General features: G+C 45.3%; 1 protein-coding gene across 3 annotated transcripts in view; it reads right to left on the bottom strand.

Annotated features, from left to right (window-relative positions):
- The window catches only part of sorcs3a (sortilin related VPS10 domain containing receptor 3a), a 174,135-nt gene extending 161,584 nt beyond the window's left edge, over positions 1-12,551 (bottom strand). The window contains exons 1-3 of one of the 3 annotated variants that reach the window (XM_076982914.1): positions 12,428-12,551; positions 12,299-12,335; positions 6,888-7,761 (exon numbers count right to left, since the gene is read on the bottom strand). In XM_076982914.1, the coding sequence (XP_076839029.1) occupies positions 6,888-7,568 (681 nt within the window). In that variant the 5' untranslated portion in view covers positions 7,569-7,761; positions 12,299-12,335; positions 12,428-12,551. Of the gene's footprint in view, positions 1-6,887; positions 7,762-12,298; positions 12,336-12,427 lie in introns of those variants that run through there. The other 2 variants (XM_076982916.1, XM_076982915.1) reach the window with 2 other exon arrangements.
- Between the last annotated feature and the right edge of the window lie 11,101 nt (positions 12,552-23,652).

Genomic DNA, 23,652 nt, shown 5'->3' with positions numbered 1-23,652 from the left:
ACCAGACCTTGATAATAAACTGTTCTGCACAGAGTGGATGATGCACTGTTAACCTTTACTGCTAGCTAAGTCACTCCATTATTGGTTAATGAAATTAGCATGCAGTCGCAAGAGTGAAGTGGTCCAGATAAAGAAACATATGGCAGTAATATTTTGCTTGTTCAGAGGGTAGATCACTTCTGTTAGCAATCAACAACAGCAGAACAAAACACAAACCTGGCAATGTCATAACCGTACAGCTTGCACAACCAGTATATCTCAACAATAGTAAGTGTTCAAATCAGAAATGGGGGAAAGGTGTTTAAATCTCTACGGTTCAATTGAACATTACTTTGTTTTCCCCATTTATAATTTATTACAATACAGACGCTTTGATCAGTCTGTAAATCCTGACTTGCGGAGAGAGAGAGAGAGAGAGAGAGAGAGAGAGAGAGAGAGAGAGAGAGAGAGAGAGAGAGAGAGAGAGAGAGAGACCAGTTTTAGGGGGAAGGGGTGAGGTATTCAACACAATGGAGATGAAGCCAAATCAAACTTGACACTCTGTTATATCAGCGTAATTAGTGGAAGGGGACTGTGTTCTTCGCCGACACCATCGCTGCACGCTCTGGATCAGTGACCAAGGGTGCGATTACGCTCGAGCGCCCTCGTCGTCACCATCCATTTCCCAGCAACTCTGCCGCTGATGCCTAACACTGCAGATAATGGGGGCGGTTAGACTGTTGAATACTGGCTCTTGAAACCCGCCATTCCACGGGTGCGTCTGTTCCTGTAAAGAGCACGAGTTATACACGACACGGCCTGCTGGGGCAAAGCACGCACGCAGGGACACACCACTTGGAAGGAAATAGGTTTTCTACCGCATGAATGAGAGCGAATGACAGAAGTCTCCCCGGCGTTTTTACTCAGCAGTCTGTGAAAAACGGCGGATAGTCTGCAACTTCGCCAATTATCTGCTATTGTCTCGCGAGCAAACAAATAAGCGGCGGCCCGCGTGGAGCTCTGCAGCGCAGCCAGCCGAAAGCGATATCTACCCAAAAACTTCGCCTTGGCAGGCCGCTGCCATCTTGGAACGAACGTCAGCCAAGGCTCGGCTTCCAGGGCAACCCGGAGATAAATCTAGAGACTTGGAGCGGGGCGGCAAGACACATGAGCGCAACACCAGTGCCGCGCTTTGAGAAAAGAAAAAGGGGGCACTGAGAGATGGATTTGTAAACACTGATTAGGGCAGAGAAAGGTTTTAGGATGAGTAAATAATTTATGGTGTCCCACAGCCACCTTCTAACAGTAGCGGGATCTTTATAATCCTGCCAATACACAGCGTGTCCAGCGTCGGTGTAGAAATGTTCAGCAGTGTAGAAATGTTCATTGTCCAGTGTCAGTGTAGAAATGGACAATTGGTACTTTTTGTTTTCTGTGACCATCTGCATTGTATAACTCAGTCTGGATGATCTGCATATTCTACTTGTGGCTAATTATCCTTATCTGTGCAGTTAAAATAAAATGCAGCATTAAACATCTTTATTTACTTTAGGTTTTGCTGAATTAGTCAACATTTGTGACAAATGTACTATATGGCCAAATGAATGCTGGGACCTCATCACACCTACGTGAGCGTGTCGGACTTTCCAGTCCCAAACCATGGGTATGAATGTGGAGCTGCCCCACCCACTGCACATATAACATCCTTCAGTCTTCTGCAAAGGTTCTCCACGGTATTCTGGTGTGTCTCTGGAAACTTGTGCCAAATCAGGCAAAGGGGTAATTGTGGGGTCAACGTTGGGCGAGAAGATGAGGCTCCCACTCAGTGTCCCGCTTCATCGTAACGGTCCTCACGGGGGTTGAGATCAGGCCTCCAGACCACTGGAGTTGCTCCACACCAACCTTTCCCAGTCCTTCATGGCCCATTCAGGAACAGTCGTGCTAGAACAGTTTCTGGGCCTTTCCCAAACAGTTGCCACACGGAATATAATTGCCTAAAATATCTTGCAATGTTGCGGCTATAGCATTAACATTATTCTGGAACACGTGAACATAGCCCAAACCGAGACCGCTATCCCTCCTCCACTAAAACCAGACTTTTGACACTATGCATACTGGTAGGTAGCATTCTCCTGGCATTCACCACACGGATTCATCCTTCAGTCTGCCAGATAGTGAAACGTGATTCATCACTCCGGAGAACACATTTCCACCGCCCCAGAGTCCGGTGGCGCCGTGCCGTCCTCCGCGCCAGTCGACGCTTGGCATCGCTCGTAATGATCTTAGGCGTGTGTGCAGCTGCTCAGCCTGCAAATCCACCCCCCCCACACCCCGAAACTCTTGACGTGCACTACATGTGCTGATGTTGCTTCCAGTGGTACTTTTGGAGCCCTGTAGTGAGTGATGTAACGTGCAAACGGAGGGAAAGTGTTTTTACGAGCAACGCATCTCAAGACTCGGCAGCCCCGGTCCGCGAGCTTGCGAGGTCTACCACTTTGAGCGGAGCTGTTGTTGTGCTTAGACACTTCAATTTCGTGATAATGGCGCGGACAGATGACCGGGGCAGATCTAGCAGGGCAGACGTTGTGGAAAGAGGGTGAACCTACAACAGTGGCGTTCGTTAATGACCCAGTCTACCGCCTGCTTGTTTATGGAGACCGCATGGCTGTGTGCTTGATGTGATACACCTGTTAACAATGGGTATGGGTGAAGCACCTGAACTCAATAAGGAGAAGGAGTGTCTACGTACGCGTCTACGTTTCTTCTGTCTTTCCTTTACCTGTAGAACATTCTACAAGAAAAATACATAATGTGGAAAGACTGAGGCAAATTACTGAGAAAGAATCAGCTTAGAATAACACAATCCACAGATCCAAAAAACCCAGCAATGAATATCACATGATCCACAGATCTAAAAATCCAGTCATAAAATATCACATGATTCACAGATCTAAAAAATCCAGTCATAAAATATCACATGATTCACAGATCCAAAAAAACCCAGTAAATCTCCACTGTGACACGCTTAGAATAACACATGATCCACAGATTGACCACTGAGTGTGTTTAGTCAGATGAGTGGGTCTGATTTCCCCACTGAATGTTTGACATTGTGTGTTTGGGAGGTGAATGTTTATAGGGAAAACCCCATTTACCAGGTAAACAGCAAAAATGTAAACACTTTAGAACATCAAAATACTGCTAACCAGTTTCTCTCTTTATCTTCATCTTCACGTCTCTCCCTCTGTCTCGTTCTCTGTTATTCCTCCTGTTCTGCAATCATAAACACAGTGTTCCTACACTCTAGTCTCCATCGAGTTACAGAGCAGGCCAGGGAGTCTGAGACCAGCACTTGGTGATAATGACAGGGAACGGTAGCGAGGTAATGGCTGTCACTTTGCGTCCATCAGAATGAGTGAGGCTGAAATATCGTTCATAAACTGCCAAGACCACTAAATGCCAGGAGGCCCTGGTAACTAATAGCCCACATAGGAGCCACAGCCAAAGTGAGGGGAGAGAAAATAAATAAATAAAGGGCATACAAAATGAGACAAAATGAGACAAAGGGAGACGAGCGCTTGAAACAGCACAAGAGAATCTAGCAGGACCACAGGGGGAGTGAATAATGGAAGGCGAAACTGGCCCGAAATAGAGCAGCACTGACAAGAGAACAAATTACGGTCGGACACGGCGGCTTCGCCCACACGCCAGCCCGCTTGGCTCTGGGGATCGGGCTGGCCGGGTCACGGCGTGGACCGCAAACCCGCAAAGCCCAACAACACGTGTATTTCTGCCTAAGCAAATACACATTTTCAACCCGGGTTACCACATTGTACACCACCACCAGGCCTGCTGGGAGGAAGAAAAAAAAGCAGTAGTTATAATAATACCAAAAAAAGGTTCACTGGATTGTGGAAGATATGCATTCATCAGCCGAGAAACAAGGGTGCACGGAGGCACCGGTGGGAACGCAGCACAGCAGCCGGACAGCAGACGGTGGGAAAGCTGCTTGAGTAGGCAGACTGTAGCTGGGGCGAAATTCCTTCAAAATGGATGCTGCGCTCTTCAAGGTAATTACTGAAGATTTACGGCGGAGAGGCTGGGGAGAGGGGAGCAGGCGGGCAATAACCCTTCCCCAAAAGTGCCGCGCCCGCTATCGCTGACGGTTACAGAACGAGCTCCTAAAGCGCAGCTTAACGGCTCTCAACAGAGCCCGGATTCAGCAGTGATTTAGATCTACATCTGTGAGGGTGCCCTCACACATACACACACACACACACACACACACACACACACACACACACACACACACACACACACACACACACACACACACACACACACACACACACACACGCACAAACAATCAGAAGATAATAATGAATGAAGCAGTTTGGGTTATAAGGCCAAGCCTTTGGGGAGGGCTGGAGCATTCAGATGAGTAAAGTGATTAAGTGGGTTGATTCATTTTGCAATAATGAACTGGTGGTTTTGGGAATTTTGTTTGTGTGTGTGCGTGTGTGTGTGTGTGTGTGTCTCCGTGTGTGTCTCTGCGAGTCTTTGTACTGAAGACACATAACCCGAAAGAGGGAGTTGTCATATCAACAGAGCATGCCTGAAGCTTTGCAATATTCAACAACGTAATCCCTGCAGGGTGTGTTAAAATACCTTTCCGGCTTGTTAGGCTAAGGAACACCTTAATATATACAGCTGCTGTCCGAGTAATGGCCACTGGAGTGCTGGGATGGTTAACCCAGCTCATGTGTTGTAACACTGTCTGGATCTGCCGCAGTTTCATTGTTGAATCAGTGGAGTGAAACCTGTTCGGCTGTGAGCAGCACGGCGGTGCTGCACTAAACACAGTTTCAAACACGTCTACCCGATGGCATCAGAAACCTGGCCTGTGTGGAACCACCCCTCGCTCGATCCACTCACGCCTTTCTCCAGCAGGGACGTCAGCTACGGAGCTCCGGCAAAGAGCTAAGGTCTCCCTCGACTGTATGTTCAGGGTTCCTTTTTTCATTTGCAGACATGTCATTAACATTCAGGCACCTCCAAAGAAAGACTTTTGACTTTGTGTCGTATAAAGAAGATGGCAGGTGCCAGACCAGATGATATTAGTCACTACACATGTACCAGGTCTGTGCACTCGCCATATCCCCTCGACCGGCTCCTCGTGTGAACACCCCCCCACCCTCCAGCTCTGCCTTCATTAACTACACCTGTTTGCACTGCGTTTTGGACAGAATAGCTCCTTGTACGTCTCTCACTGTGTGCTCCTTTCTTCTGTGATCTTATGCATGGTTGTGTGAGTTCCAAGGTGTGTTGTCCTTCTGGCAAACACTACCCTGTGTTTGTGATCTTTAAATATTTTGAGATGTTTTGCTCTGGCAAGACTACAAAAGAAATGCAGCAAAGAAATTAAACCTTGCCAGAAAAAAAAAAAAACTTTCCCAAATGTAATATGAATGAACGAATGATGAGCCATAAGGGTAGTAGTGATCCTGTAGTATTCTAGGACTAATGATGTCACAGTTACTGCAAGGTACCACAGCCAATCAGGATAGTGTGCATGGTGCAGTATGTAACGACCGAGACAAAGCCAGTGCAATATACTTATATATATAGTCCAACCCGCCACCAGTAACACGCTGCATCCTTACAGTCAATGCATTACCACGTAGGACTTGGGAAGAGTAATACTGAAAAACACGTCATTCTGAGAGCTATCATATTCGTTAGTGCAAAATACCAGACCTTGCCTCCAAGACAGAAGATAGAATGCTCACCTACGTCGAAGTACTTTATTTCAACCTTTGCTAACGCAAACTAATGTCAATTCAGAGCCAGTTAGACGTCTCACAGTTGAAAACGTCTGTGCGTAAAATCGGGAAAATGTAAATGGCTTGGTAGAAACGTGAGTTAACTGGTGTCAGTGTAGGTCGGTAGCACACAGCCTACTGAGAATGTATACATCCATTACTTTCACTGAGAAAAGTAAAAAAGGAAAATATCTCTACTGCGCAGATAGTAAGTGCTACTGATCTGTTAGCGTTAACGTGACGAGGCTTTATCTTTAAACCATTCTCCTGCGAGGCTGCACTCGGAATCCTCTTTGCATGTGTCTGCGGTGTTGTTTTAAAAGCCCCTGGGGTAAAGCCCGTTTGTGTGTACGAGATCTCTCTCCGCACCACCTCGGCGCGCATGCGCAAACGCAGCTGTGCCCATCAGGTCCGTTTCACTTTCTTTAGAATCGGGGTTTTTCTTGGTTATTAGCTACATGGCCTTAACTTAAGTATAGACGGCTTAAGAAAAAAATACCTATTTATTGACAGATAACATTGTGAAATTGTGTGCTGTTTGACAAACATGTTATAGGCTACACCATTCAGTATACCATTTGCGCACAAACTATAATAATAATAATAATAATAATAATAATAATAATAATAATAATTAATAAGCCCGTCGCGGGTGAAATTATTATGGCCTGAGCAGTTTCAACATTAAATGTCTTCAGCTGCACGTTCAAATTTAAAAACACAACAGTAAACAAACACGTTAACCACCTAACTTGGAAATGTGATTTATAGTGAACTACTAGGTGTATGGACTTTGTTCAGGATTATATCGCAGCCTTCCAACCAACTGAAAGGCAGAATGTAAGATAACCTGTCGTGTTAACTATCGTACAACACATTTAGCCCAGGACGGACTGGAAAGTCGGAACCGTCTGTGCATTGTGCGTGGATCCAGGAGCAACACCGCACACATCACACCTGCTACAGCACATGCAGATACCGAAATAAAGCGGGTCCACTGAACACGACCTGTCAGGACGATTCTGCAGGAGTTTAGGAACCGCGCAAGCAGTCAAGCAGCAACAGGGCAGAATACAGCGCACTTACGCTACTGTTCCGCCCGGTCCAGTAGACCACGGCGTGGTTGTGAGCCGAGTCTCCTGCCAAGGCAAAAGTGGTGCTAATCACTTTAGGCTCGTCTTGTCTCGACACTTTCCCATCATCGCGGTTCCAACGGACCTCCGACCTTAGTTTCTGCCCGTCCAACAACAGCCCGTGGGTCTTCCTCTCGTCCGAGGAACCGCCGAGGCTGGAGTCTCCGCTCCGTGCCTCACGGGTGAACTCGGTTAGGTCCGGTTCGCTTCTTTTGGATCTCAGTAACGTAGTATCTTCTGACGCCACTTTGTCAGATTTCGCATCCCTATCGGGGGGTATTTTTGCGCTTAAACTTGATCCCGGTACAATCTCGTCAAAGACTTTGGAGTTCATTCCGACACCTGCGCTCACATCCATGTCCAATCTCAGCACATCCCGGGGAATATAGCCTCGTCCGCCCGGTACTCCGGTGGTCTGGAGGAATTCCGTAGCACCTCCTGCCTGGGATTTTCCCATCGTTGCCGGACCGAACCGTTGACCCACTTGTACTCCCCCCGTATTCACTTGCGTCGGCCACGGGCAAGATGCGCAAGTGACCTCCGCTCTGCTGGTGGTTAGAAGATGTGATGAGCAGACGAGCCAGGTGCACAGAATAAAGTACCGGCCAGGTAAAAACGCCAGAACCGTCTCCATGCTTAAGTGAGGCTGGAGGGTCTTCTCGTTCGCCTTTCCCAGCCTTTCTGAAGGAGGAAGCAGCTTCAGCAACTCCAGGGAAGTCGTCGGTGCCGCGGCAGTCTCTCGGTTTCAGAAAAGTGCTCTTCAGCTAAACTGTTCACGTTCGGGGTATCTGATCAAGTATGGCACCACGGAGGGGAGGAGCAGAGATCTGGCCAAGAGAGAGGGAGAGAGAGGGGGAGAGAGGGAGAGAGAGAGGGAGGGAGAGAGAGAGAGGGAGAGAAAGAGAGGGAGAGAGTGTGTGTTGACATCGCGCGTGTCCACAGTCTGAGGTGTTTTTGTTTTCTACTGAAATTCCTAAATTGCTTGTGTGCAGTGAATTAATAATTCTCAGGTCAGCCAACTTAACGGTGCCACTGATATTACTTTATAGCCTGGTGATTTTTCCGGAGCAGTGCATTTTAAATCAATAAAATGTGTCTTATTTGGCATATACAACGCAGATTCCCAAATCACTTCTGATAGTAATGTAGTCGTCAGATGATAAAACGCAACATTATGTTGTTCCCTTACGTATGCGGCAAATTAATTACAAAAAGCATCCTGTAGTTTTCTCACGTGCACGCGCACAGCCATGACATTTATCCTTCTGTCACCCGCGCACGCACAGATGCAGTGGGCAGACAAGGCGCGCTGTGTGGGCAGGAGACCCGGAGCAGAAGGTTGGCTAACTACAACTTAGAAGGTGTGTGTGTGTGTGTGTGTGTGTGTGTGTGTGTGTGTGTGTATTCAAGGATTAAAGGAATAATTAAAGTATAAAGTCAACAAATACCATCCTAAGTGACTCGCTATTATTGAAGATTATAACATGCTGAATTTGCTTAGTACGATAAAATGATAAAATACGGTATTTGTTTGAGACGTCTTCTTTCATACAGAAATCGGACCAGAATCTTATCCCTGTAAGTTGCGTTACAGCGTGTGTCCCCCTCTCTCTCTTCATCCATCATTCTCTGTGTGTGTTTGTGGTATATTTATCTCTCTCTCTCTCACACACACACACACACACACACACACACACGCATTCTCCCACCCAGAGGAAAATGAGTAGACGTATTGATTACAACGAGAGGCTTAACGTATGATTTATATCTCATTTAAATCAATGGTGTGATTGATTTTTCATCTCGTGCAGTCTGGACACCCTCAGCATCCCCAGCTACAGTAATTGTTCATTTTACTGGTCTTACACCAGATTTGTTGCTCTAGTTATGGGGAACAATGTCCACATTTGATGGGGAAGCGAGGTTGATCTTCTACCCCACTCCTTGAACTCCAAAACCTTGTTTCGCCTCTTTCCTCCATACTCATAAAGTGCCTTAAAAGGGACATTGGATTTCGGAACCAGTGCCAGAATGCTGAGAACACCTTAATCTGCTCCCCACCACAGAATGACGGCACGTTTGTTTATACTGCGATCGGTTGTTTTTACCCAAACGCGTATAAAGTCTTGTTTTGAGATCCTCAAAAGTGCCAACAAAATGACTTGACAGTTGATTCCTTTTACACTGTTATTGGCCTTTGGGTGACTGCAATCACCTGCATTGTTTGTCTCAGCCAAACGTTTTGAAGTGTGTTTATTATATCCGAGCTGTAGAGGTACGTTGCTACGCAGAAATGAACTGAATAAGTATGACTGTTCTCTGCATAATTGTTTCTAGTCGCGTGGTTCATGAATTACCTGTAGCCCATATTAATGTACAGTACTGTGCAAAAGTCATAGTTCATTTATGAAATGGTGCTTAATACGGCAGTTATATGGGAGATAGGTGTTCGTTTGATTCTAGAAAGGGAAGTCCTCCCATGGAAACGTCCTCCATGTTTTAGAGACTTTAAATTCTGTTTTAAATTCTTGTTCTCTGTCCAGATTGTCCCATCTATCCTGCACTTTGTTGAAGGTGGAGTCTTGTCCTGTACTGTCTGCAAACAGACATACAGAGTTGAAATTATTAACACAGGGAAGTGCTTGAAGTAATTCATATTGTGAATTGTCTTATTTATTTGACTTTCTACCCTTCAAACGGGGGAGGATTGTGCTTCAGACAGACATATAACCTCTCCATGTTAATTACACTGAAGTCTAGTTCTTCAGTCACCTTGTGTTTTTGGACATTCTCGCAACACAAAGATCACAACCAACCGCACGGTGGGTGTGTTTCTCTCCTGCACTGCTTCAGTTTGTAGTTTCATATGAAAAAGCAGATAATGGGTTTATTTTTATAAATCTCAGCTACTTTGAACCACAATATTGTATGTGTATACAAGAGTTCAAGATAAATGTGGCTTAACAAATATGTTAAATCTATCCTGGCACTAATCGATCGCTACACCTGATGAGCAGAATTGATATTTTCATCACTAGACATCCATTAACTTATTTACACAAAAGTTATTTACATTAGATAAATAACCCACAGTGTTGTGGAGGCATCACAGGGAAACTAAACCAGTACACAGGCCAAGCGCCGCAATTGCAATTTGCAGTTCAATTAGTGACACACTCATTCATCCGAGCAGACGACCTCCAATCACGCATGAGAATAAATTGAATTGTAACTAGAAACCAGAAAACTGAAACTATTTAACTGTAACAAGAATACCACAACAAAAAAAAAAACACTGCCTTCCTCACCACTGTCAATGCGTACTGGTGAGCAGCATTGTTTTGTTTACAATTCTTATAATTTGGCTCCATGCAATTAAAAAACAAAACTGGTGACAGAAGATCTGCTGCTGGCTTCATTTCAGTAAAGAACGCGGGTGTAATTCATAGGTCTCCCCAAAGATCAAACTACATTGTTGATGAAACCAAGCGTTACATTACCAGGGTTTTTATTTTTTTTAGTCAGAGCAGTTTGTGGTTTGTTTTCCTTCTTTCAGACGCTGGTTGCCTGCTTCTTCTTTGGCTCCTCCCACCTCACTGCTCCACCCGTGATCCTGAGTGAATGCCTCTGGTAGGTGGAGGAGATCAGTCACCAACGTCTGCTCAGCTGAGTGAAGACCTCGCTCCACTACAGAGAGGAGAGACTGAGGTACACACTTCTAGCTTGTTGGCTTTGGTGGACAGAGAGGGGCACTGGGAGTACTGTTTGAGAATACTGCTTGAGAGTACCGTTTGTGTATTTTTCTTTTTTAATGATTGTAGGTTTCTTTCATTCTAGTTTGCTCTTCTAGTTGTATCTCTTCAGATATGCTATCTGAATACACACACATTTTATATAATATATATATATATATATATATATATATATATATGATGTACATAATATGTACATAATCTTGTGGTGTGGTAGTCAAGCAGTAGAAAACGTGTTGGCACGTTCTGCGCTCTTCCAACTTGTGTGTTTGGTTAAGGCCTGTCTGTCGTTTCTTTTGTCTTTGCAAAGCAAGGTAGTTTTTTTTGCTGTTGTCATTGCTTTCAGCATGTTTTGTTTATTTTGGCCTTGTCTGCTCCCCAAGTTCACACCTAATACTGCTCACAGAGACACAATAAACCAGCGTTCACATCCCAACAGATGTTCCTTGCCACCTTCATTACCGTTACAGCTCAAGCTTACACCAGGTTGTAGTTTTATTCATATATTTATTTATTCTTTCCTGTGTTTTTCACCTTTTTTGTGATGGCTGGTTGTTCCTGCTCTTGAGATTGGGATGTTGGGCTGAAGGCACTGAGGTCGAAGGTGAGAAAGGCTGCCGGCGCACATGCTACATCTCCCGGCCCTGCCCCTCACCAGACGCGTGCTTGGGTCAGCGCGTCATCTCCAACGCTCGGCTGCGGGTGCCGAGTCTCCCGGGCCCATGCTGTGGCAGCCTCGATCTGGGGCTACCCCTGGCTTTGATGGTAGGATGTCTCTGGCTTTGCCTCGCCTGTTTCGGGATAATGGGGCTGACACTCTCCAGTTTTTGAGCGTGTCACGAATGTGTCGAAAAGACCTGAAGAGGTGCGGCCCTCCTTGGAGGAATACAAGTTAGTGTACAGCTCTGCCATTAGAGCGGGCCTGGAGCACACAGGGATAGACCAGCCTGCCCTGAACAGGGTGACTAGAAAGTCAGCTGCAGTAGGTGATTCGAATTAAAAGTATTAAATACATATTTCATTGTCGACATTTTGCTCTGGAACCAATTATACGCACAATCTTAATGGCTGAGGTGAAGAGAGCTGAAAGTACTAGAAAGCTTAAATGCGTGAAGCCTTTAAAAGGCTCTTTAGACCCTTTTGAATGTTGTTCACTCCACTCTCCATTGATTTGGACCAAGGTTACATCTCACAAACGCAACTTTTAGTCCACACAAACCACAGTCTCTGTACCTTTGTAATAGCAAAGATGTGCACAGAGCTCACAGAGCAACCAAACAACAAAAATAACTTCTCCAGTGTGTTTAGGATGGACATCACAAGCCATCAGTTATGTTCAGGTTCCAGTAAGTATCATCAACACTTGGTAACTGCCTGTATGTGTGACCATGTGAACGACAGTAAAGATCACGTTTCACTGGCTTTTCACGATGGTAGAAAGCAGCAGCAAAGCATCTGAATGGTGAACTTTGCCCTGTTGCTGAGGCTAGTGTCTCCGTTACTGTCCGATCTGGTGAGCGGGTGTGTTTACGTTTTTATTGGGTTGGTAGTGCAGTAGTCACACTTCATGTTAACAATAAAAATGACATTATATTGATAACGTGCATCCTACCAGCAACGGCGTATCTTCTCGATGGTTCATCAGTGTCCTAGCACACGGGGACAGAGGCGGCCGAAGGAGAGGGTTTCAACGAACGATCTTTATTATCCATATTCAAATAAAGGAAAATCAAATAAGTACCTGCAAAGCAGTCAGCTTAGTAAACTTCCAACTAACGGCACAGTCAGGCAGCAGAGGCGGCGGGCGGTCCAGTGTGGAGCTTCCAGCAATATGCAGCACTGCCGACCGACCTGCGGGAATAAAAAGGGTGCACGACGTAATGGGGAACAGGTGCTAGTACTCAGGTGATCAGGACGGAAGGAGTGTCTTGGTGCTCGGGGGCGTGTGTGAAGGAGCAGTATGAGTGGAGACATACGCCCTCTGGTGGTGACCCCGCCTCCCCACCGTGACATAGCATGGCTCTTGTAGTTCATCTATTATTAGTAATTTCAAATTGCACAATTTGACATTGTAAATTCCCCTAATTTACAATGTCATACCCTAAAATCACGTAAACAATTACAACTGTAAACAGGAAGTTGTTCTCCCGTCTTCACCCCCACACATGGTTTAGGTAAATCTAGTGATAGTGACATACTTTTACACAGAAAGATGGCCTGCCACACACACACACACACACACACACACACACACACACACACACACACGGAATGAAAACAGCCACACCTTTGCAGAATAAGGTCAGAAGTATTTTACACAATAACTGAAGGTGTATGACAACATTTGTTCAGACAAGCACAGAGACCACTATTGTCCCCAAGGCTCTTTCAAGAACCGTTCACTATTTTTGATTCCACTCCGGTTCACTATCTTTGATTCCACTCCGGTTCACTCTTTTTGATTCCACTCCGGTGTGTTACCTCGTGTCCCCCTGGTAATCTCTGACATCTCCCACTGTACCCTATTTATCAGTTTTAATATACCTGCTTATATCAAAGTCACTTTGCCAAGTCTCCTCTTCCAAGCCTGGCTCTTTCCTGCTTTCCTGTTTGATTTCTCGTGCAGTAGCAGAGCCTGGTACCTGCTAAACCCTGCCTACGGTTACATTCTCAAGCTATGATGACCTCTGTCTGCTACTTTGATGATGATGTCTGGACTGTTCCTAACATAGCTCTCCTGCCTCTTCCGATTCATAACAACCACTCACCAGAACGTTCACCTTTCTCTTCTCTGCAAAAAAAAAAAAAAAAAAAACATGGCCTCACTTTTCTACCCAGACATACAACATTTTTCCTAGTTGAACTGGCAACACAAACTATAATTCCCTCTCAACCATCATCATCTGGCCTTGTTGTCTGCTCTTAATCGGCTCTATTCCGACAATAACATTACGTCCATTAGGAATAGAATTAAAAAACCATATATGCCAATGAGAACGGTGGAGATATCACGGCTGAACAAACGCATTCTGGTGTTCAGAGATCTTAATGGGTTTTATATTGAAGAATCAGAATTGCTCCTCCTGCAACAGTCAAAAGTTACAAGTTGGCTATGAGGAGCCATTTTGAGATCAGGCCTCAGCTGCAGACAGGGATCTTTGTTCTTGAGGGCTGGGCTAATTCAGCTTGGTCGGAGGAGTCTGAGGTGTCAGTCTGCTCCTCTGCCTCAAACCCACAGCCAGACGCCATACTTTTGATCCTCGGCTGTGATGGAAGCCCGGCTAGAGCACAAAGAAATGAACAGACCAAAGTAGTTCGAAAGTGAATAACAAAGCAAATCAGATAAAACAAACAAACAAAAAAGCCTACATATATAAAAAAAAAGAACCCTCAACCAGGCAAAAGCGATAAGTCAAAAGTGATTGTCAAAAGAGAAGCCAGAGACAAACTGAGTTGAGGGCAGCAAAATGCATAACAGTGAGACAGAGGGAGAGACAGAAAGATTCTGAAATAAATGTTGACATTTTGAGATAGCTCATATGGATAAACTTGACACTTTGCGGCTCTAAAGGTTAGAGCCGGGTAGACTGTACTCTGACAGCTGCAATTGACCTTTTAGTTGCGAAAAGACTCACAAATAGAAACCTACTCTGATGTTTGAGCACATTAGCAACTGAACCTATCATTGTAATGATTTTCATAATGTTGCCAAAAATGCTTTATGCCTCTTCTATGACTGTTGTGCTTAGCGATAATGTGCACGTGATTTATACAATGCTATAAAGCTAATGATTACATCAACTGAATGCACAAAACATAATTGTGGAGTGACATTAATATCATATTCACTGCTTGCTTTTGTTTGCCTTTCTACCGTCAACACTATTGTGCTTCTGTTTGCATTCAATTCCAGGGGTTTCTGAGGCCAACGATCACACCATATGTCCGTGACCGCTGATCACAAAGTTCTGCTATGAGCCTGTAAACCAGAAACAAGCTTCACACGGTTGAGCAGATCTTTTCTTCATCCCTTCCACTCTTCGTTCTTAACTCCTGCTTCGTCTTCACAGGTCTGTCAGCGTGAGAAAGAGCTGAGAGCTGTTGGTTTCCGGGTTAATAGTATTGACAGGCCAATCAAGACCTTGATGGGGCCTTGCTAAGCCAACCTTGAAAGGAACCGTCGCTCATTCTCGAGAGGAGCTGGTCTGAGGGACAGCTGCATCCATATAAACTGATGTGAGAGATGGGCCTCGCGATCCACCTCAAGGCCACTGGTCCAGGATCAGCTGGTTCGGAGGACATCCACCTGAAACCTCAAGTCTGTCAGCACCAGCAGCTGCTTTGCTGATCTCTGAACAGTGTGATAAACAAAGAGCACTTTCTCTGCTTTCCATTTCACCCATTCTCTCTCTGTCTTTAAGAGGTTCTTTCTCTGGGTTTTTTTTTTTTGTCCTCTGGACCCTAGCAAGGTTGTGTGGGAGTCTCCCCTCGCAATTTCCACCAGGCATCGAAAAGCAAATGGAGTGCTCACATTAGTCAGTGCATTGCGCAAAAACCCAAATTCATCCCTTCCAATGCTTTTACTGTTGTTTCTTCTATTGCTTATACATCTCTCTCTCTCTCTCTCTCTCTCTCTCTCTCTCTCTCTCTCTCTCTCTCTCTCTCTCTCTCTCTCTCTCTCTCTTTCCTCTCAGAGAAAAGCATTAAAAAACATATGTCACATATTTCTCTTCAAATTTCCTGAGGTCTTTTACTTTTTTATGAGCCAACAGTTAAAGGGGCTATATGAGGAGAATCATTCAGAGTTTTTTTTTTTTTTTTTTGAGGGACACTGTGAAGTGGAACATCCCTCATTCTTGAGGTGAAAACAGCCTTTACTGACTGAATAACACGGGACCTTCCCGACACCCCAGTTTTCATGGACAGGCCAAGTAGAACCAACTACTGTTCCCCACTAAGTGACGGACAGGTAATGATTTTCTAAGCGTTGTGACTCGTAGGCTCATGAATAAAATGACTACAAAATAGTTTCCCTCCGACAGGCGGTGTTTCTCGTGGTTATCTCCCAGTTAGCTCCGCTTCCAGACCTGTGAGTTGTTTTATTCATTTTTACCCTTCAATGCCATAATGGAGTTTTTGTCATCTGACTGTACATGGCTGTGTGACTCAGTAATGACTTGTGTTAGAGGAGCTGAAACTGAGTCTAAAATTTCCTATCAGCTCATTACCTCTTTTATGATCTTTTATTAGCACAAGTCACTTTTATTTTGCCCGTGTGACTTTAATGGCATTCAACAGCAAGAGGAAGTCAGCAAGAAAACCTCCTGGATTTTACGGAGCACTTACAACGCGGGGCAAGTGAAATATTAGCAGCGTGTCCCCGTCTTCCTCCCACATGTAGTCTAGCAGGCCACCAAAACACCTATCTGAGTTCGGGGGGGTGGGGGTGGGGGATGTTGCTGTTGTTGTTTTAAAGCTGGTAAAACAAACTGCCTCGTTTGTAACTGATAACTACAGGCGAAGCGTGATATCAGCACAGCTGCAGTCCACAGCTCTTTAGCACCACGCTAGCTCATGAACGAGCACCTCGAGAAGCTCATCCATTATCAGCTCGTGACTGAAGGTGTGCTGAATTACACTGGTGGGTTTCTTCTTTTTTTTTCCAGATGAGCATGACTGGGCAGAAGAGAGCAAGGATCTGCTCCATTGATTATCGCATTAAATCCTGGTTCCGACATCGCGGCGCAGGGTTTAGGTCCGCCATTAGCTGACTCAACACAAACGCGTCCCGCTAACAGGCTGAGTCACCGGTGGCCGGCAGGAAGCTCCAGACAAGGACATCCATCCAGTTACTCCACAGGCCGCTCTGCTGTAAGCCACGCAGGTGTAATAGGGCTGACCACTCTGAACGGATGAGGGACAAGAAGCTAGTTTCACAGTCTAACAGCACCTAACTTCACACCCACAACAAAAGGAGCTTCTGTGCGTGTATAAGCAGAATTAGTGCACGGATAAACAAATCCAAAATGGAGAGGAAAGACAACCTGATACAGTATCCAACATATCACTGTCATCGGGTTTAGGGCAGGTACAAGCACATCTCTTTGGGTCACTCTCACCGGGTTTAGGGCAGGTATAAGCACATCTCTCTGGGTCACTGTCACCGGGTTTAGGGCAGGTACAAGCACATCTCTCTGGGTCACTCTCACCGGGTTTAGGGCAGGTATAAGCACATCTCTCTGGGTCACTGTCACCGGGTTTAGGGCAGGTACAAGCACATCTCTCTGGGTCACTGTCACCGGGTTTAGGGCAGGTATAAGCACATCTCTCTGGGTCACTGTCATCGGGTTTAGGGCAGGTACAAGCACATCTCTCTGGGTCACTGTCACCGGGTTTAGGGCAGGTATAAGCACATCTCTCTGGGTCACTGTCACCGGGTTTAGGGCAGGTACAAGCACATCTCTCTGGGTCACTGTCACCGGGTTTAGGGCAGGTACAAGCACATCTCTCTGGGTCACTGTCACCGGGTTTAGGGCAGGTACAAGCACATCTCTCTGGGTCACTCTCACCGGGTTTAGGGCAGGTACAAGCACATCTCTCTGGGTCACTGTCACCGGGTTTAGGGCAGGTACAAGCACATCTCTCTGGGTCACTGTCACCGGGTTTAGGGCAGGTACAAGCACATCTCTCTGGGTCACTCTCACCGGGTTTAGGGCAGGTACAAGCACATCTCTCTGGGTCACTGTCACCGGGTTTAGGGCAGGTACAAGCACATCTCTCTGGGTCACTCTCACCGGGTTTAGGGCAGGTACAAGCACATCTCTCTGGGTCACTGTCACCGGGTTTAGGGCAGGTATAAGCACATCTCTCTGGGTCACTGTCACCGGGTTTAGGGCAGGTACAAGCACATCTCTCTGGGTCACTCTCACCGGGTTTAGGGCAGGTATAAGCACATCTCTCTGGGTCACTGTCACCGGGTTTAGGGCAGGTACAAGCACATCTCTCTGGGTCACTCTCACCGGGTTTAGGGCAGGTACAAGCACATCTCTCTGGGTCACTGTCACCGGGTTTAGGGCAGGTACAAGCACATCTCTCTGGGTCACTGTCACCGGGTTTAGGGCAGGTACAAGCACATCTCTCTGGGTCACTGTCACCGGGTTTAGGGCAGGTACAAGCACATCTCTCTGGGTCACTGTCACCGGGTTTAGGGCAGGTACAAGCACATCTCTCTGGGTCACTGTCACCGGGTTTAGGGCAGGTATAAGCACATCTCTCTGGGTCCCACACACAGCTCTTGGGTGTGGTCACAGTGTTGAACCACAACAGTTTCAAAGGTGAAATCCTAAAATCAGCTTTCGGATGTCTTACTGTAGCAGTAGCAACAATGGGAGGACTGTATGTTTGAATGTCTGTATGACTGTATTTCTGTATGACTATGTCTATATGACTGTATATCTGTATGACTGGATGTCTGTATGACTGTATGTCTATGTGACTGTATGACTATCACTGTGTTTGTTTGACTGTATGTCTGTGTGACTGTATGATTGTATCAATGTATGTGTGTATGACTGTATGTGTCTTAACTATAATGCAGCCGACAAAGAAGGTGAACTTATTAATCCTTCTGATGAGAAACCTATAGCATGCATACACCTTTCAAAAGTCAAGCAAGACTATGTTTGTCATTACAGCCAAAATATTGGGCAAAGAAGTGATCTCTTGAAGATATTTGGCTCAGGGCTGCCAAAATTTTTGGAAAAGCCATGTAAAAGTATGGTGTCACAAGGTTTTTTTCCGGTCATACCAACATGACCAAATTGCACATAAGTTTATGCTACAGGTCTACCCGGAGAGCTGAAAACATCCCAGCACTTCCCGTCCCGAGGGCCAAACTATTAACCTATTCATAGCTGCTCGCTTTTCCCAGTTTAGGCAGAATCGTGAGGAACCTGAGAAGTTCTTTCAGGCATTTAGGAGGAAGCTGTCAGGGCCCCACCGCCAAGACTCCTGGGAAGCCCAAATGACACGACGCTGCACCACCACCAACCTACAGACGTCTCTTTCAAAGCTGATAAATGTTTCGCTCGACCTCAGAAACAGGCACCTCTTCTTTGTTGTCATCCTATATCTGTCACGAATGCAGCACGCCGAGCGCACCTGAGAGACACAGATGGAGAGAGAGCAAGGCTGACTGCTGAGTGCTCTTTACCATCTTATAACAAAGTGCCAAACTTTTTCGTTCTTTTCTTTTGGAGATAGGCAAAAGAGCTCCCCTACCCAACATGGAGAAGTCATTTCTTTATCCTGCACGGTAGGAAATGTTCATCATCCCAGACCTTCTCTGTTCATTTGTCTTCACTCTCCCCCTTTAGTTACGCACAGGAGGCCGTGAATGGAGGAGTGTTATTTCGAGCCGTTGAATTATTTATTGCACGTTTAAAAAAATTTTTTTTTTGGCAGTAGCTAAGGCGAGACTCCCTCTCCACGGTGGCTGGTGGCTGCTTCTATGAAGAGGACATGATGCTACTTCCTGAAACACAATGGATATTTATATATATAAGGATAGAGAGAGAGAGAGAGAGAGAGAGAGAGAGAGAGAGGGAGAGATAACACTGGACTGAGAGATAAATAAAGGTGAGGTGAGCACTGCACTGCATTGACTTTGTTACTTTTCTGTCAGAACATCGACCCCCCCATCCCGAGGTCTATCACCCTTTCTTTCTCTCTCCATCACAAGGTCTCTCCCCCTTTCTTTCTATCTCTCCATCCCAAGGTCTCTCCCCCTTTCTTTTTCTCTCCACCACAAGGTCTCTCCCCCTTTCTTTCTATCTCTCCATCCCAAGGTCTCTCCCCCTTTCTTTTTCTCTCCATCACAAGGACTATCCCTATTTCTTTCTCTCTCCACCACAAGGTCTCTCCCCCTTTCTTTCTATCTCTCCATCCCAAGGTCTCTCCCCCTTTCTTTTTCTCTCCATCACAAGGTCTATCCCTATTTCTTTCTCTCTCCACCACAAGGTCTCTCCCCCTTTCTTTCTATCTCTCCATCCCAAGGTCTCTCCCCCCTTTCTTTCTCTCTCTTCATCCCAAGGTCCTAGAAAAATGCTCGGTCAAAACTGCATGAGTCAGACGGCACGTGAAGGTCTCCCACACCCCTACCAGGGCCTGGGCGGCGTGGATGTGGTGAAGGGGTTATGTGTGTGTGTGTGCGTGTATGTGTGTGTGTGTGTGTGTCTCCCAGGCACCAGATGTATCTCACGCGTGGGAAAACAGTCAGCGGAGTCCTGAGACTTAGAAGGAAGATTACGGTTGCAATCAGAAGAAAGGCAGTGGAGACTGGATGACCTGATCCTTCCCTATTTCCATCAGGATCCAGAAAATTCCGTACAGAAGGGAATATGTTTTAAAGCCCCTGTTTCAAAAGAGACCTAGCAGGGGCTTTGAGGCTTTGTGTATTCACATTTGTGTGTGTGTGTGTGTGTGTGTGTGTGTGTGTGTGTGTGTGTGTGTGTGTGTGTGTGTGTGTGTGTGAATTGATCAACCAGCCCTAGTTGGTAAAAATATGGCCTGTATGAATACAAGAGGATGAATAAAGAGGGGTTCGGTTATGAAATCTGGTGATATTCATATTGAGCCATAAATATTAATGCCACAGTAAAGTAGTGCCCTCTTTAAACTTGCAGCTCAGCCTCTCCAGTCGCACGCTGTAAACGACACTTTTGTTTACCGTGCGCCTGTGTGGGTTCGCACGGGCTCATTGTAGCGCTAAATCAATATGAACACTGTGAACATGTCAGGAACAGAGGACATGTTCAGATTAATTGGCAGCTTTTAATATACAGAGCAGGTCACTTGGCATTCATATAACATGCCAAAGCACCTCTGTGTATGACATATATATATTTGGTTTCCTGCGATGTCTTCCTCAAGCCCCGTACACCCCCACAAACACACACCATCACCAGCGACCACTATCGCAAATGCAGAGTAATTGTCTCACTTCACCCTGTTGATTGCATTTCCTTAATTTGTTTTCCATCCTTTTTCCCCTGCTATCTTCCCATCAGTGCTCTTCCTATAGGTAATCCACCTCAACAGCTTGTGGAGAAGCACTATCAAAGCACAGGCTGGCTAGGACTTGACCATTTCATTATCATCTCCCCCAAACTAGGAACTTCTAGCTCTGGGGGTGAAGACTAGATCTGACTGGAGTTCAAAGACTAGCGGTGACCAAGATAAAACTATTCATGAATATAGACGGCGTGTTTAGGCCAAGTATGTTTGAAATGCGTTGCTGTTTTGATCGTGAGTAAGAACAGTGATCAAAACCTATCTGGTGAACGCTCTTCTCCTCAAATACACTTTATTCAAGGTAAAGAGAGGGAACACAAGCTGCCTTGAACCAGACTTTGAAATGACGGTCAACAAACACTGTTCCTGAAACAGATTCATCATATCTGCTTTTTTTTGTTGTTGCTTCCTTCAAACCAGTTTAGCAACAAGTCAAGCCAATATCATATCAGTTATACTGTAAGAGACCATTCTGTTAAGATCCACAGATATATTTTCTCCTTTTGGAGTAGAACAGCAATATTTTTCGAAGTATACATCAGTATTTCTGTGACGTTCGGTGGCTGGACGAAGGACGAGACACGAAATCCTTTTCTCACAGACGTCACGTTTATTTTCTACAGGTATTGCGCAATAGCGCACGAGTAACGTAGAAACAGACACGGCAACGTGTAGACATTTGACAACGACGAGCACAAGACACTGCGCGAACGCACATTAAATAGACAGACCACATATGCCCCGCGTGATTACGAGACGAGCCACAGGTGAGACAAATCACAAGACACACCCACACCCACGGAGTTACACTGACGCAGACGAGTAGTCGTAGACGACGTGAACACACGCCCCAAAGGGAGGGTTCGGGGACCGTAACGTGACAATTTCCCTCCGAATTGTATTTATCTACCATCTTTTTAGCCTAATAATTGCTAGATAAACAAATGCACAACTAGTGTCCTCACATCAAAGCATAATATAAACAGCTCAGTAGGAATTAACAAGCAGACAACAATTCACCAAACAGCATTCAGATGGTATCTAAATTACTAATGAATGAATGGGGGTTAATTGATCTCTCATTAGCATTTTTGTCACTAATTGCCTGGTAATTTGAATTTTCATCAGTGTTTTTGAAAACAGAAACCTAAAAGTGCAACGAGCCTGTCTGGTTCATGTTACAGCACTGATGTTGAGTACTTACCCTCCAAATGTGATGGATTCATTTTCAAAGCCAGACAGTAGATTGCAGTGTAATTATCCGAGGTGCAGGTCTTTGATCTGTGCCTCTAACCCTGTCTGTCTCAGGGTGCCCAATTTAAAGAGCATAATTTTGAAAGAGAAAATGGAGTGACACACTACCTGTGTTAAGGTGAAGGTCTCATTAGGGACGATATTACATGGATGAGCCCAAAAAAAACAGAGACAGAGCACTTTGCATCTAAAGATATTTTACATGAAATTAAGGCAAAGTGATTGAACATTGATTTAAATAGTTGCGCTTATGTAATACAACTATATCACACACCATGCTCTTCTTATATCATTGCATTCAGCCACTCTCAATTCTAAAGCAGATCCATTTATCAGTACTATTTTTGTGCTTGTATTGATTTTAATAGATTCTGCAGAAAGTTTTATCCTTACAGTTCCTCTCGCAGATATAGATGTCTTCCTTCTATATCGACTAGTGTGAGGATGGGACAGGGCTTCAGTCTAATCTACAGTTTATAATATCACCTTTTCTGTTTGATCAGGACAAACGGTAGCAGAGCTGCTTTTACAAACGAGATCATGACCACTGACCCTTGTAGCCAAAGGCTCTCGAATCCTTACAACTGGTCCTAGTCATCAGCCATTTGTACTTCTCAGCCTATGCACCCTGATTTCCCAATTGGTTTCCACTGGAACCACTGTCCAATGTTTAAACAATGCCTGGCCCTTTATAATGAGGCCTGATGATGCTTAAGAAATGAGCTGGCCGGGTCTATATTGTCTGGTGGATTTCCCTAGCCTTTTGCGGAGAGATGTGACCTTTTTAACTACTAGAATTAATTGGAGCAGGCTAACCTTTCAGAGCCTAGCGTCAAACCCTGTGGTACCCCGATAGACTCATTAACACTGCCTTTGGATTGAGACTCTCACTCACTGTTTTCAGGCAGTGGCTGGTTGCCCACACAGAAGAGGAATACATTACCAGTCAGAGCAACCAACTGCAGTTTGAAGCTGTGCCTGAAGCGATTTGCTGGACATTTTATGAGATGCCACTTGCAGAAGGGGGCACAGGATGTCTGGGGAATTAAAGGCAGAGCTTTATACAAATGTCTCCAGGTATAAATAGCACTTTTATGCAGATCCCGGTATCGGTTCCCATGCACAAATGTTAAAATCATCCATTATAAGAGATGAAAACCTGACTTCAAATTTTTCTCGGGCTGTCGTTGTTTGTAAGCTATGCAGTCTACTACCCCACTACTGTTAGCAATACTGCTACATAATTTATCACAGTCTGAAATGAAACTATGAATATGACGAGAAAGGAGCAATGTTTGATGACAATAGAAGGAGTCTGGAGAATAACAATCAGCTTACTTCCGATTAACCAAAACCACGTAACGTACTCCTGTTCAGCTTTGTCTATAGTAATGATTCTTATCTACATACAAAAGTCCCTCCCAACACATACTAAACATTCACATTTACTGCCCCAATGCAGCACTAAAGCATAAATGGCCTACAGATTATCCCACTCTGCATGCGACAAATACAGAGTTAAGGGCTTTCCACCACCCTCCACGCCATCCATTAGTGCACGCAGTGATTCACGGGGGCTCAACCTTACACCACTCACAACAACGGAGCTCTGTTGTGTTCCAGAGTCACATCCCACCAGAC

The sequence above is a fragment of the Brachyhypopomus gauderio genome, chromosome 20 (assembly GCF_052324685.1).
Source record: "Brachyhypopomus gauderio isolate BG-103 chromosome 20, BGAUD_0.2, whole genome shotgun sequence".
Lineage (NCBI taxonomy): Eukaryota > Metazoa > Chordata > Actinopteri > Gymnotiformes > Hypopomidae > Brachyhypopomus > Brachyhypopomus gauderio.
The sequence above is the reverse complement of the archived record's forward strand: the minus strand, read 5'-3'. Positions and strand labels throughout refer to the sequence as shown.